We start from the raw sequence: 11,750 nt of genomic DNA on the forward strand, positions 1-11,750 counted from the left end.
GTGAGTCCTGCACCGCAGAATGCTGCTGTTGCTGCTGAGTGCTGTCCTAGTGTTAGGGATGAAATGGGCTCAAGACCAACACTTGACTGAGAGTGCATGTCCTCTTAGACCAAAAGCCAAGCTAGCAATCAGAGTCCTGATTGTAAGTAGCATTGGGTACAGTAAGGGTTATAAGGCAGCATGGAGAGGGCTTAGGTGTATGGTACAATTGCATACTCAGAGAGGTATCTGGAAAATGACCTACTTGGGGCAGCCAGGAATACACTTCATGAGCAGAGACAGCAGTACCTTCAAAGGCCCCATGGTGGAAGAGCTGGAGCCATTAGTTCCCATACTACAGACTTAGAAAGCATGGTAAGAGAGGTCTGGTCTTAACTGTTTCTTGCTCAGCCTTCCAAAGACCCCTCCCAGTCACTAGCTGATCAGTGACTTCTGCCTTTTCTGGGGAATTGGGCAAATGCCTGAAGACCCTTGTAGTTCCTACAGTTTGGATGGAATGTGTTTGGTGTCTATAGGCTAGAAGCCAGCATTGGTGCTAAATATTCTTCAGTGTTCATAATAGTTCCCACAACACTTTGGCCTGGAACTACTACTAGGCCATTATCTCTGTTCTGTGCGGTGGTCTAGGCACACTTAGTTCCAGAATGAAGGGGCATAGCTTCCTTCCTGGGATATGGAGGGCCTTGGCCTGGAAGATAACAGTTAGTATCAGGAACTGAATGCCAGAGGACAGGAACTCCTGAGCAAGTACACGTTACTAACAGACATTTTGGTAGCTCCTGTCCTGCCTATGACATGACCCTTATATGGAAGAGATAGGGGGTGGGGGAACAAGCACCTGGGTTCACTTACAAAGCAAAAAGTCTCCTTTACCAGAACCAAAGCACCGGGAAACCAGGTGGTCTAGAAGAGGTGTGTGCTTGACCTACAAAGGACCTGGGGTGTTAGCTTTGTCTACAGAGTAGAAAGTTAGGAAACTTTGAGGCACCAAGGGGGCTGAGGAAGGATGCTGCCTCTGCCTCAGAAACCTAGGAAGCTGTCCCATCACCTGCCAGGTCCCTAAGGCTTCCCTTCATCTCTGCCTGCTTTTGTAGACCTGGCAGCCTTCTCAGTTGTAGTAAGTAGTGTTGTCTGTGCCCTTCAGAGCCCTTTATAACATGGCAGGGCAATCTTTGTTGTTGTTAAAGACAGGGTTTCTCTGTAGCTCTGGAACTTGCTCTATAGACCATGCTGACCTAAAAAATCTGCCCTGCCTCCCAAGTGCTGGAATTAAAGGTTTGAATGGTTTTTTGAGACAGGGTCTCACTAGCTCTGACTATCCTGAAATTCACTGGCCTCCAGCTCCCAGAGATCTCCTCCCTCCCTCCCTCCCACGTGCTGGGAGGATTAAAGGTGTGCTCCACCACACCTGGAAGACCCTTTCTTCCAGTGAACCTTCCTAGAATGTGGTTTAGATGCTAGCATCTCTGGAGATGCCTAGCTTGAGGAGGGAAACTGAGTCCTGCATATTTGTCTTTACTCAGGGTGTGTTTAGAGCCACAAGAGGTGGGTGGATTGGTGGTTTGATTTTTGAGATAAGATCTTACAGTGTAACCTAAGCTAAACTGGAACTCAGGATACTTCTGCCTCAGTCTCCCAAGTGCCGGGACTGCAGGTGTGCACCACCATAGCTGCTTAAAGACACCCTATTTTAAGTTATTTTTGTTCAGCAGTGCCTTTTTCTAGATAAAGCTGGAGCTAGATGAGGCCTAGTGACCCAGTTACGGTCACAGCTCAGTTCAGGTACCACGACTTGAGATGGAGTGTCTTTTGTGTCCCACACTTCTGTCCCTGTTTTTGGAAACCACCAAAGCAGTTGTGCTTTGACACCTTTTGAGACAGATAAGACCCTCTCAAAAAAATCATTCAACCCCAGCACTCTTGCCTAAGTGATACTTTGTCTGCTTCTTCACTCACCACGGCGATCCTGGAAATCCGTGATTACTCTAACTGGACATGGTCCCAGTTAGAGATGGCTCTGTCAGATACATGCATTGGACTGCTGAGAAACGGGAAGATAAGAAGACCAGCCAGGTGCCATTGCGGCTGGGGAAGGAAGCCCACTTTCCCTGGCCTACTAGGTCGACTTCCCATTTTTCCTTTTTCACTTTGGGCCTTTCCAGTTTCAAGTAGAGTCAAAGAGCCATCAACTTGGTGTCCTCGTTCACAGAAGGTAACATGGGGAAAGTTCCTGAGGTCCCAAGAGTTCACTGGAACTTTCTAGTTTTCAGTGGCTACGGGATTGTTTGCAGATGCATGGCCAGCTGTGGGAAAGCAGCTGTGTTGCTATCACCATCTCAGGAAGTAGCTGTGGCAGTGCCTAGCTTGGGTGTCAAGGCCTCTGGCTAGAGGGCCTTGGAACCCAATGGAGTGGGCATGAGTGCTGCCCTCACCACCCCGCAGGTACCCCACATTTATCGATGCTCTGCGGGACCTCGATGATGCCCTGTCAATGTGCTTCCTCTTCTCCACCTTCCCTCGGACTGGCAAGTGTCACGTGCAGACCATTCAGTTGTGCCGCCGGCTCACTGTGGAGTTCCTGCACTACGTCATCACTGCCCGAGCCCTGCGCAAGGTCTTCCTGTCCATTAAAGGCATTTATTATCAGGCTGAGGTGCTGGGTCAGCCCATCGTATGGATTGCACCCTATGCTTTCTCCCATGATGTAAGTGTGCCTATTGGCAGGGCTTTGTGCTGTTTCCTGGAAAGGTGTTGGTGGGGTGTTGTCTTGGAGTCTAGCCCTTGCTTGGTTCCTGATTATTGGCTGCTGTGCGTGAGGAGAGCCGGGGACAGAATAGGGAATATGCTCTACAGCCCAATCGGTCAGTAACCCTGATCAGTCACAGTTCTCGGTGTGATATGAGCATAGACCCATAGGCTAAGCCTGACTGTCCCACTCCAGCACCCCTGCTAGAGCAGTGCTTCTCAGCCTTCCCGATGCTGCCATTCTTTAACACGCTTCCTCATGGTGTGGTGACCCCAAGCATAAAGTTATGTTTGTTGCTACTGCGTAACTAAATTCACTGTTATAAATCATAATGTAAATACCTGATGTGAATACGGACATTGAGAACCGCTGTGCTAGACGGTCTTGGACATGTTCCTTCACCTTCTGCTTCAGTTAATATGCTACCATCTTCTCAGCCTTGCCATGAGGACTTCAGGGAAAAGAAGTCTTGAAAGAGCCTGGTTCTGAATGGTAGCAGCCTTTGTGCTTACATGGCAGTGAGAGCAGCTTTGGAGGCCAGGGATGCCTGGTGCTTTGTACAGCTACCACCTGGATCAAACGGCAGAGCCCAGCCCTCCTCTCAGACCCACCGGGGTCCTTGTTCCCACTCTGTCATGTCATGACATACCATAACAGAAGTACTTTGCTCCTGTCTCCTCTGCCGCACGGAACACAGGATGACTCCAGAGAAGGGAGCACGAGAGGCACTTAGCACATGGTGTTGCCTCCTGTTGGCTTCTCTGTAAATCCCGGGGGCTCTTCCTAGGGCAGAGCTAAGAGGACTCTGATTTTGCTTTCTATGGAAGCCTTATTAGCTCCCCATCCCCATCCCTGAGGATTAGGTCCACTAGGCTTGCCCCGGAATTGTCAGTCTGTGGGAGGTACTTGGCTTCCTTTTCTGCTTGTTTATTTAGTAGGAATTGGTACCTTGTATGGATAACAGTTGTTGCAGAGTAAACTGAGGTTCTGTGCTTCTGGGGTTCATCTGAAGCTGGAACCTGCCCTGTCTCTGGTTCACTTCCAGTTTTCCCAGAGGCAGGCTTGGGAAGCGAGGGTACATGGCCCTTCTTCCCCTCTCCATTTCTCTGCTCCTCCTCCTTCCTGCCTAACTTCTTTGGTCCTTTCTGTCTTTCCTTCTCTGTGATGTCGAACTCCCATTATGCTCAGACTGGTCTTTCTGTGTCCTTGGAGTGGTGAATAGGGCCCTGTGAGGACCAGCCTCCACACAGCTGGCTCTGGGGGAGGGGCATGGGCTAGCCATGCCTCCTTCCTCCCAGCTTGCTGCCGACTGCTTCCTCTCAGCGACGGGTGGTTGTAACAAGGACCCCCATGTGCCCCTCCTCTGGGCAGCCAGTGCTGGGCATACATACAGCAGTGGGACTTGGGGTAAGGCAGTGATGAGGGCAGGGTGTACCTGCCCTGCTCAGTACCATGGAAAAGGGTGTTTGTGTTCCAATTCCTAACAGGGAAACTCTGGTGGCATAGGGTGCTGCCCAGTAGCAAGATGGAGAACTAGCTCAAAGTTCTGGGTACCCCAAGCTGAAGGTACCTTGTGATCGTGATCAGTTTTGACAGTTCTTATTAATGGTTCCTGTGTATTGTGCCTCCCAATGGTTAGCAAGGCTTGGTGGGGCTCCTGGGTAGGCCGCTTTGACTTTAGAGGGTAGGCCTACTCAGAATTGAGACACTTTAGTCTAGCTTTAGATGAGCTATGCACCTCTCTGCCTGCTGGGATCTACCTCTGCTCAGCCTAGTATTGGGCTGGGTTAGAGATGGAAATGCTAAATTGTGAGCTTCATCACAGACTCTCCAGGATATGGAGGGATTGAGTTCTGCTCACCTGCTACAACCAGTGGCACCTGGCTTTCCAAGGCACCTTAGTCAGTAGATGCCTGTCATTCCTTCTGGGCATGGACCATGTGCTACACACATAGGCCTTGCTGGGCTCTGGGAAAGTTGCTTTCCTAGTGCTCAGAGCAGCCCTGAAGCAGACCTTAAATACATTCTGGGATGGGTGGGCGAGAAGGCATATGCCCTATGTCCCCCTGACAATTGACAGAGAAGTGGGAGGGCCGGGAAGAGATAGGGCAGGCTGCAGGGGAGCACTGTAGATCCCCTTGCCTCTGTCCTGGTCCCCTGTATCACATGGGAACCTGGCACTGGCCTCCATAGCCTTTAAGGCCTCTGTCCAGAGCCTCACTTGTGCTTAAGGTGCCTGTGGGTTTGTGGGCGCACCTACCTCCCCCCTGTGCTAACGAATGCTGATATGCCTGTCTCATACCTTCAGCATCCAACAGATGTGGACTACAGGGTCATGGCCACCTTCACTGAGTTCTATACCACGCTCCTGGGCTTTGTCAACTTCCGTCTCTACCAGTCACTCAACCTTCACTACCCACCGAAGGTAGCCCTAGCACCTTCTCCCTTAGCCTGGGTCTAGCCCTTCTATCCCCACACAGAGGCAAGAGACTATAGGTGTCGCTTTCCATTTCTCAGCTTGAAGGTCAAGCCCAAGCAGAGACAAAGATCAGCGAGGACACATATGCACTGGACTCTGAGAGCTCTATGGAGGTAAGATAGGCTTTGGGAGGTATGGCCTTACATCATTCAGATGGTCTTTGTACTTGGATAGTTAGGCGTTTTGTTAGGCGGGTTGTCTGAAGACTTACCCTTAGAACCCAGACCCAAAGTGACCCTGTAGCTGGTTTTGTTCCCTACCCACCCCACCCCCAGACGAGGTTCCCTGCCTGCAAGCAGGCCTCCTTGCAATTGTACTCTCTCCCTACAGAAACTGGCTGCCCTCAGTGCCAGCCTGGCCCGAGTGGTGGTGCCTGCTATAGAGGAGGCTGAGGCTGATGAATTCCCTGCTGATGGGGTGAGTGAGTACTGTGCTGCCTTCCTTCCTGGAGTGCACAGGGTGGGACAGGATGAGGGATGGGGCCAGTACCTAGAAGCTGTGGGATAGAAGGAAACTCCAGTCTCTGTCTTCTGGTGGAAATGGCTGGCCTGGTTGTGTGAAGCTTGGCCCCTTCTCTGCAGGAGGTGACAGCACAGGAGGAAGATCGGAGGAAAGATCTGGAGGCACAGGAAAAGCACAAGAAACTCTTTGAAGGCCTGAAGTTCTTCCTGAACCGAGAGGTGCCCCGTGAAGCATTGGCCTTCATCATCAGGTGGGGAGGCTTTAGCCAACCCATATGTACAGCTCCTATGCTGTACAGTGTTCCAGTCTTCATCCGAGCCTGGAGGCCTGTTGATAACATCATGAGCGTGTCTCCACTTCTCACCGAGCAATTATGTACAGATTGCTTGGCCAGACCTCATGCAAACATCTTCAGAGCACTCAGCTGCAGGGAGATCTGCTGTTCTGTTACTAGCTGAGGTCTTTTTTTTTTTTGGGGGGGGGGGGGGGGGTTGAGACAGGGTTTCTCTGTATAGCCCTGGCTGTCCTGGAACTCACTTTGTAGACCAGGCTGGCCTCGAACTCAGAAANTGGAACTCACTTTGTAGACCAGGCTGGCCTCGAACTCAGAAATCCGCCTGCCTCTGCCTCCCAGGTGCTGGGATTAAAGGCGTGCGCCACCACGCCCGGCAATAGCTGAGGTCTTAACTGCACCAGGAGTGTAGTTGTTATCCCAGACAGAAGGCTCTGGGGCAGGAATAGGCACTTCCTAGAAGGGTGGATTTGTAGGTAGTAGATGCAGAGAAACCAGCTTGCAAGGCAGGCATCTAGTGCCTAAACAACTTATGGTTTTCCTGTGCCTGTAGGAGTTTTGGTGGGGATGTATCCTGGGACAAGTCTCTGTGTATCGGAGCCACATATGACGTCACAGACTCATGCATCACCCACCAGATTGTTGACCGGCCGGGGCAGCAAACCCCCATCATTGGCAGGTAGATTTTCAAGGCCCTCGTGTGCCTTGTAGGGGAGGTTGTGTGCCCTAGGCCTTGGTGATACAGTGGTAGCTCTGGTTATTCCCTTGTGACATTTCTTTGCTGGCTGCTCTGCACCAGGTACTATGTACAGCCCCAGTGGGTCTTCGACTGTGTGAACACCCGGCTCCTCCTGCCTGTGGCAGAGTACTTCCCCGGGATGCAGCTGCCCCCGCATCTCTCACCCTTCGTATCTGAGAAGGAAGGAGACTACATCCCCCCTGAGAAGCTGAAGCTCCTGGCTCTGCAGCGGGGAGAAGACCCAGGTGAGCTGTGCAGGGGTGGGCAGTCGTATGGACAGGCTCCTCTGGGTGGCCCTGCCTCTGTGCCCAAGCTGGTCATTTCCCTTGGCTACAGAGTTGGCAGACCCCAAGACAGCTGGAGCAGAGAGCTCTCAGCCCTGCAGGCATTTCCAGTGTTAGTCTGGTGTTGACATTTGTAGTCATCTGAAGGGAGCAGTTAGCTGAGCGGCATGCCATAGGATTGTCAGTTTTCGCACAGGTATCAAGGGTGTTCAAGAGCGGGCCTTAGACTTTTCTTTGAAGGCAGCTCAGCTAGGGCTGTAGGAACTGTTGGGGGTCATTGGTAGGGCACCCTGGAGATGCATTTAGAATGCATGTAAGCAGCAGAGGCAAGTTGGTGCTGGGGAAGAGCAAATGTAGGCCTTTCAGAAGTTACCTGCTATCTACAGGAAACTTGGAAGAGGAGGAGGAGGAGGATGAAGATGATGACAACGAAGGTGATGTTGCAGCGGAAAATGAGGAGGAAGATGTGGAAGCTGAATCAGAGGAAGAGGAGGACAAGGAGGAGGAGGTGCGCCTGTCGGCCTTGGAGCAGCACAGGCTGGAAGAGAAGGTAGGGAAGCACTAGGCAGCGCTATCCCTGGGAAGCAGCCTGGTTAGCCCAGAAGGCCACATTCACATGCAGATGCACTGTTCCCCAGAAACCCCAGGTTATGGCCGGCACTGTGAAGCTGGAAGACAAGCAGCGGCTGGCCCAGGAGGAAGAGAGTGAGGCTAAGCGCTTGGCCATCATGATGATGAAAAAGCGAGAGAAGTACCTTTACCAAAAGATCATGTTTGGCAAGCGGCGCAAAATCCGAGAGGTAGGTTCCTGTCCTAGGATCAGGCCTCCACACAGCTGCACAGAGCTCTGGCCCGCAGGCTGTCTTCTGGACAGACGCTGGGCCATTTGATCCTGGCCTCTTCCTTTAGACTTTGTTGATTTGGTTTTATATAACTGGGAATAGAAACCTAGGTCTTATGCTAGACAGTCTCCACCACTAAGCAACATAGCTCTCTTGTGGATGGAGCTATCTCACAGACTCAGGAAGAACTGAAGAAAAAGGAAAAACAAAACAAAGCAGTTGAGCACTGAGGCCTCCAGAGGTGGCTGGCAGCCTTGCCTCTTAAATAACAGAACCATGTGTCTTCTCAGTTCTTCCTATGACACTAGTGTGACCACATTCTGGAGACACCCAGAGCAGACCCTGCCGACCTCTGACTGGTTCTTAGGAGCATTACTTGTAGCCCAGGAAGGAGTCTTGTTCCCTGTCTTGCCATCTTCTAGTAAAGGCTTGAGTGGAATTTGTCTTTCCCTCAGAGAAGTTAATGGAAGAGTAGGCCTGGATTCTCCAAGCTGGTGATCTGCGGACCATGAAATAACAACGAGCTGTACAGCAGTGGTAGGGCTCTGTCCTTTTGCCCTAAGGTTCAAGTTGAAATCTTTGGTAGCTTTTCTAGAATAGAAGTTCTGCTAGAAACATTAGCCCCAGTAAGGGAAGAGACTCCTCGCTTGCTCACCTCCTCCCTCCCCAGCCTGAGATCCTCTTTCCTTCCCACAGGCCAACAAGCTGGCAGAGAAGAGGAAAGCCCATGATGATGCTGTGAGGTCTGAGAAAAAGGCCAAGAGGACAAGGCCCGTGTGAGCTCCAGTCGTCCCTCACTGAGATTTGGACTTGGCAGAAGCAAGCTAGTGAAACACACATACACACCAGCCAGCACTCTCATACTTTGGTGGTGTGTGGCTAGCCCCAGCCGCCTTTGTGGTTCATGCCAGTGCCTGGGCAAAGAGGCCTCAACCCAACGCAGTTCTTAATCCAGGAGTCCGTCTGACATCCTCATTTTCCTTGGCTTTCCACAGCCTCCTACATAGCTGTGCCCATCCTGTGCTCAGGATGCTGTTGTGGAGTGAGGGTGGAGAGCTTTTATTATTAAATGGTTGGATCTTTACAGCCAATTGGATTCTGTGTTCAGAAGCCTCCCTGGGATTGGGGAGGTGTCATCTGGACAGATCCAGATGGGTTCAGGCACACTAGGACTCCCGAGTTCAAGGAAGGTAGAAAAGACACAGGTTCTGGGCCTGGGTTTCAGTCACACTTGCCCTGGCCTGGTTCCTGGTTCAGCTCAGGCTCTACTCTGATCCTCCTTCCTCCAGTTAGGGTTGGAGGTTCTGGAGCCTTCCCGCAAGCAGTATGCTTGTCCAGTTCAGTCACGGCCTATAAACAACTGGCTTCCCTCGCTTCCTGCTGCAGTTCCTGAGAAGGTGAAAGGAGGCATCTAAGTTAAGGTTTCCTTTGCTGTGATGAAGCACCATAACCAAAAAGTAAGCTGGGGAGAAAAGTGTGTATGGCTTACACTTCCACATTGTATGTACAAAAGTGTATATGGCTCACACTTCCACATTGCCACCCATTATTGAAGGAAGTCAGGACAGGAACTCAAAACAGGGCAGAATCCTGGGGGCAGGAGATGATGCAGAGTCAGAGAAGGGTGCTGTTTACTGGCTTGCTTTACAAGACTTGCTTAAATAGAACCCAGGACTACCAGCCTAGGGGTGGCACTACCTACCCTGGCCCTCCCCCATTGATCAGTAATTGAGAAAATGCCTTACAGCTGGATCTCCTGGAGGCATTTCCTCAACTGAGGCTCCTTCCTCTCTGATGACTCTAGCTTGTGTCAAGTTGACACACAAAACAAGCCAAAACAACTGACGCCTTGTCAATCTGATGCACAAACATCACTATTAAGCCACAACCTTTCCTTACGTACTCATCCCCAAGATCTCACATAAATGACTTTAAAAGTCCCACAGTTTTTACAAATTCAAATACATTAAGATTTCAGTCCCATTAAAATAGCCAATCTATTAAAATTCAAACTCACCTGTGGGCTCCTGTAAAATACTTTCCTTTTTTCCCCCCCCACGGGGCCCACAGAGGCTGTTATGTTTATTGTGCAGACAGTGATAGTCCACTAGAGAAGGTATTGCCACAAGCAAGCCGTCCAAGTACAATCACAGACAGCAACTCTACACAAGGAACAGAGAACGAAGTCAGAGGGCGCACAAAGGAACGGGAAGAAAGTCGGATGCAGTTAATCGTCTTGATGAGTTCTCCTGCAAACATGCTTAGCTTGCAGAAACGGTAGAGAAGAAAGTCGGATGCAGTTGATCGTCTTGATGAGTTTCTCCTGCAAACATGCTTAGCTTGCAGAAATGGTAGAGAAGAAAGTCGGATGCAGTTGATCGTCTTGATGAGTTTCTCCTGCAAACATGCTTAGCTTGCAGAAACGGTAGAGAAGTTAGATGTCCAGTCTCACTTAGCTGTGACCAACAACAGTAAAAAACAGTCTTATAAAATTTATCTCCCACAAAAATAAATTATATATATTCTTCAAGAGAGAAAAATCAAAGCTGGGCGGTGGTGGCGCATGCCTTTAATCCCAGCACTTGGGAGGCAGAGGCAGGCGGGTTTCTGAGTTCGAGGCCAGCTTGGTCTACAAAGTGAGTTCCAGGACAGCTGGGGCTACACAGAGAAACCCTGTCTTGAAAATCAAAAACAAAAACCAAAAAAAAAAAAAAAAAAAGGGAAAATCAAGGCATAGATAGTCACAATCAAAGCAAAACCAAATTCTAACCGTTCAGTGTGTGGGGTTCACTCATCTGAGCCCCTCCAGAGGGCTTGGGCCACTTCTCTACTCCTCCTGTAGCACACACAGCCTGTCCTTTAGGTCCGCCTTGCCCTTTATCTACTGCTGCTGCTTTTCTTGGTGGGTTTCCCAGTGGTACTGGCTTCTCCAAAACTGCAGGGTCCCTTGCTTCAGCTGGGCTGCACTTCACCAGTAGACTCTTCTTGGTGCCACGCCCCCAGCGTCTTTGCATGACCCCTTCAGTTCTGGTCCTAAAACTGCCACTGAGGCTGCACCTTCAAAGGCCTCTCCTGGGCCCTCAGTGCCAGGCATCAGCTGCTCTCCATGACCTCTCTATGTCTTTAAAACAGTATCGCCTGGGAGATGTCTACACATAACCAAGTCCTTGGATGCGTCTGGAACACATCTCTGTTCTCAGAAAACACTTCCCAGAAGATTGGCCTCAGTGATGCTCATCTCTTTTGTTTGATTTCCAGACAGGGTTTCTCTGTGTAGATCTGACTGTTCTAGAACTCTGTAGACCAGGCTGACCTCAGACTCAGAGATCTGCCTGCCTCTGCCTCCAAGTGCTGGGATTAAAGGTGTGCCACCATCAGCAGGCTCTAGTCTGAATTATCACTAATCTCTTAGCTCCAGGTTAACCAGCATCAACTGTTCCAGTAGCGCAAAGGTTTCTCTTCAGTGGTGCTGCTGCTCTCTTGTGAATGGTGGCTCACTTTAGCTCCAGCTGATCCAAACAACAGAATCTCAATTCATAATAGCAGATAACCCTGACGAGTCTAAATTTCCTCCTCACCTTCACGAGCCAGGCCTCTCGTGTCTGTGCTGTTCCTCACACTGAGCTCCTCAGGAGCTTCCCACTGAGCTCCGGACAGGACATGGCTTTTCTAGCCCCAAGTTCCAAAGTCCTTCCACAATCCTCCCCAAAACACAGCAATACCCCATTCCTCATACCAACCAGTCTTATGAACTGGATCTCGTGGAGGTGTTTCCTCTGAGAGGCTCCTTTGATGACTGGCTTGTGTTGACCCAAAACAAGCCAGTACAGGTGGAAGGTGAACATGAGGCCTAAGGGCAGGTATAGCCTAGTTTTCCATCCAAGTGAAGTCACTGCTGGTATCTCA

The 11,750-nt window shown here is 50.5% G+C and overlaps 1 protein-coding gene across 1 annotated transcript in view; it reads left to right on the forward strand.

Annotated features, from left to right (window-relative positions):
- Nucleotides 1-8,940, forward strand: part of Pes1 (pescadillo ribosomal biogenesis factor 1) — a 15,654-nt gene extending 6,714 nt beyond the window's left edge. The window contains 10 exon segments of the mRNA XM_021176759.1: nucleotides 2,377-2,704; nucleotides 5,055-5,171; nucleotides 5,264-5,338; nucleotides 5,556-5,642; nucleotides 5,807-5,937; nucleotides 6,533-6,658; nucleotides 6,779-6,963; nucleotides 7,389-7,552; nucleotides 7,641-7,802; nucleotides 8,541-8,940. Coding sequence (XP_021032418.1) covers nucleotides 2,377-2,704; nucleotides 5,055-5,171; nucleotides 5,264-5,338; nucleotides 5,556-5,642; nucleotides 5,807-5,937; nucleotides 6,533-6,658; nucleotides 6,779-6,963; nucleotides 7,389-7,552; nucleotides 7,641-7,802; nucleotides 8,541-8,624 — 1,459 coding nt within the window. The 3' untranslated portion in view covers nucleotides 8,625-8,940.
- Nucleotides 8,941-11,750: the final 2,810 nt, after the last annotated feature.

Source organism: Mus caroli, chromosome 11 (genome assembly GCF_900094665.2).
Source record: "Mus caroli chromosome 11, CAROLI_EIJ_v1.1, whole genome shotgun sequence".
Classification (NCBI taxonomy): domain Eukaryota; kingdom Metazoa; phylum Chordata; class Mammalia; order Rodentia; family Muridae; genus Mus; species Mus caroli.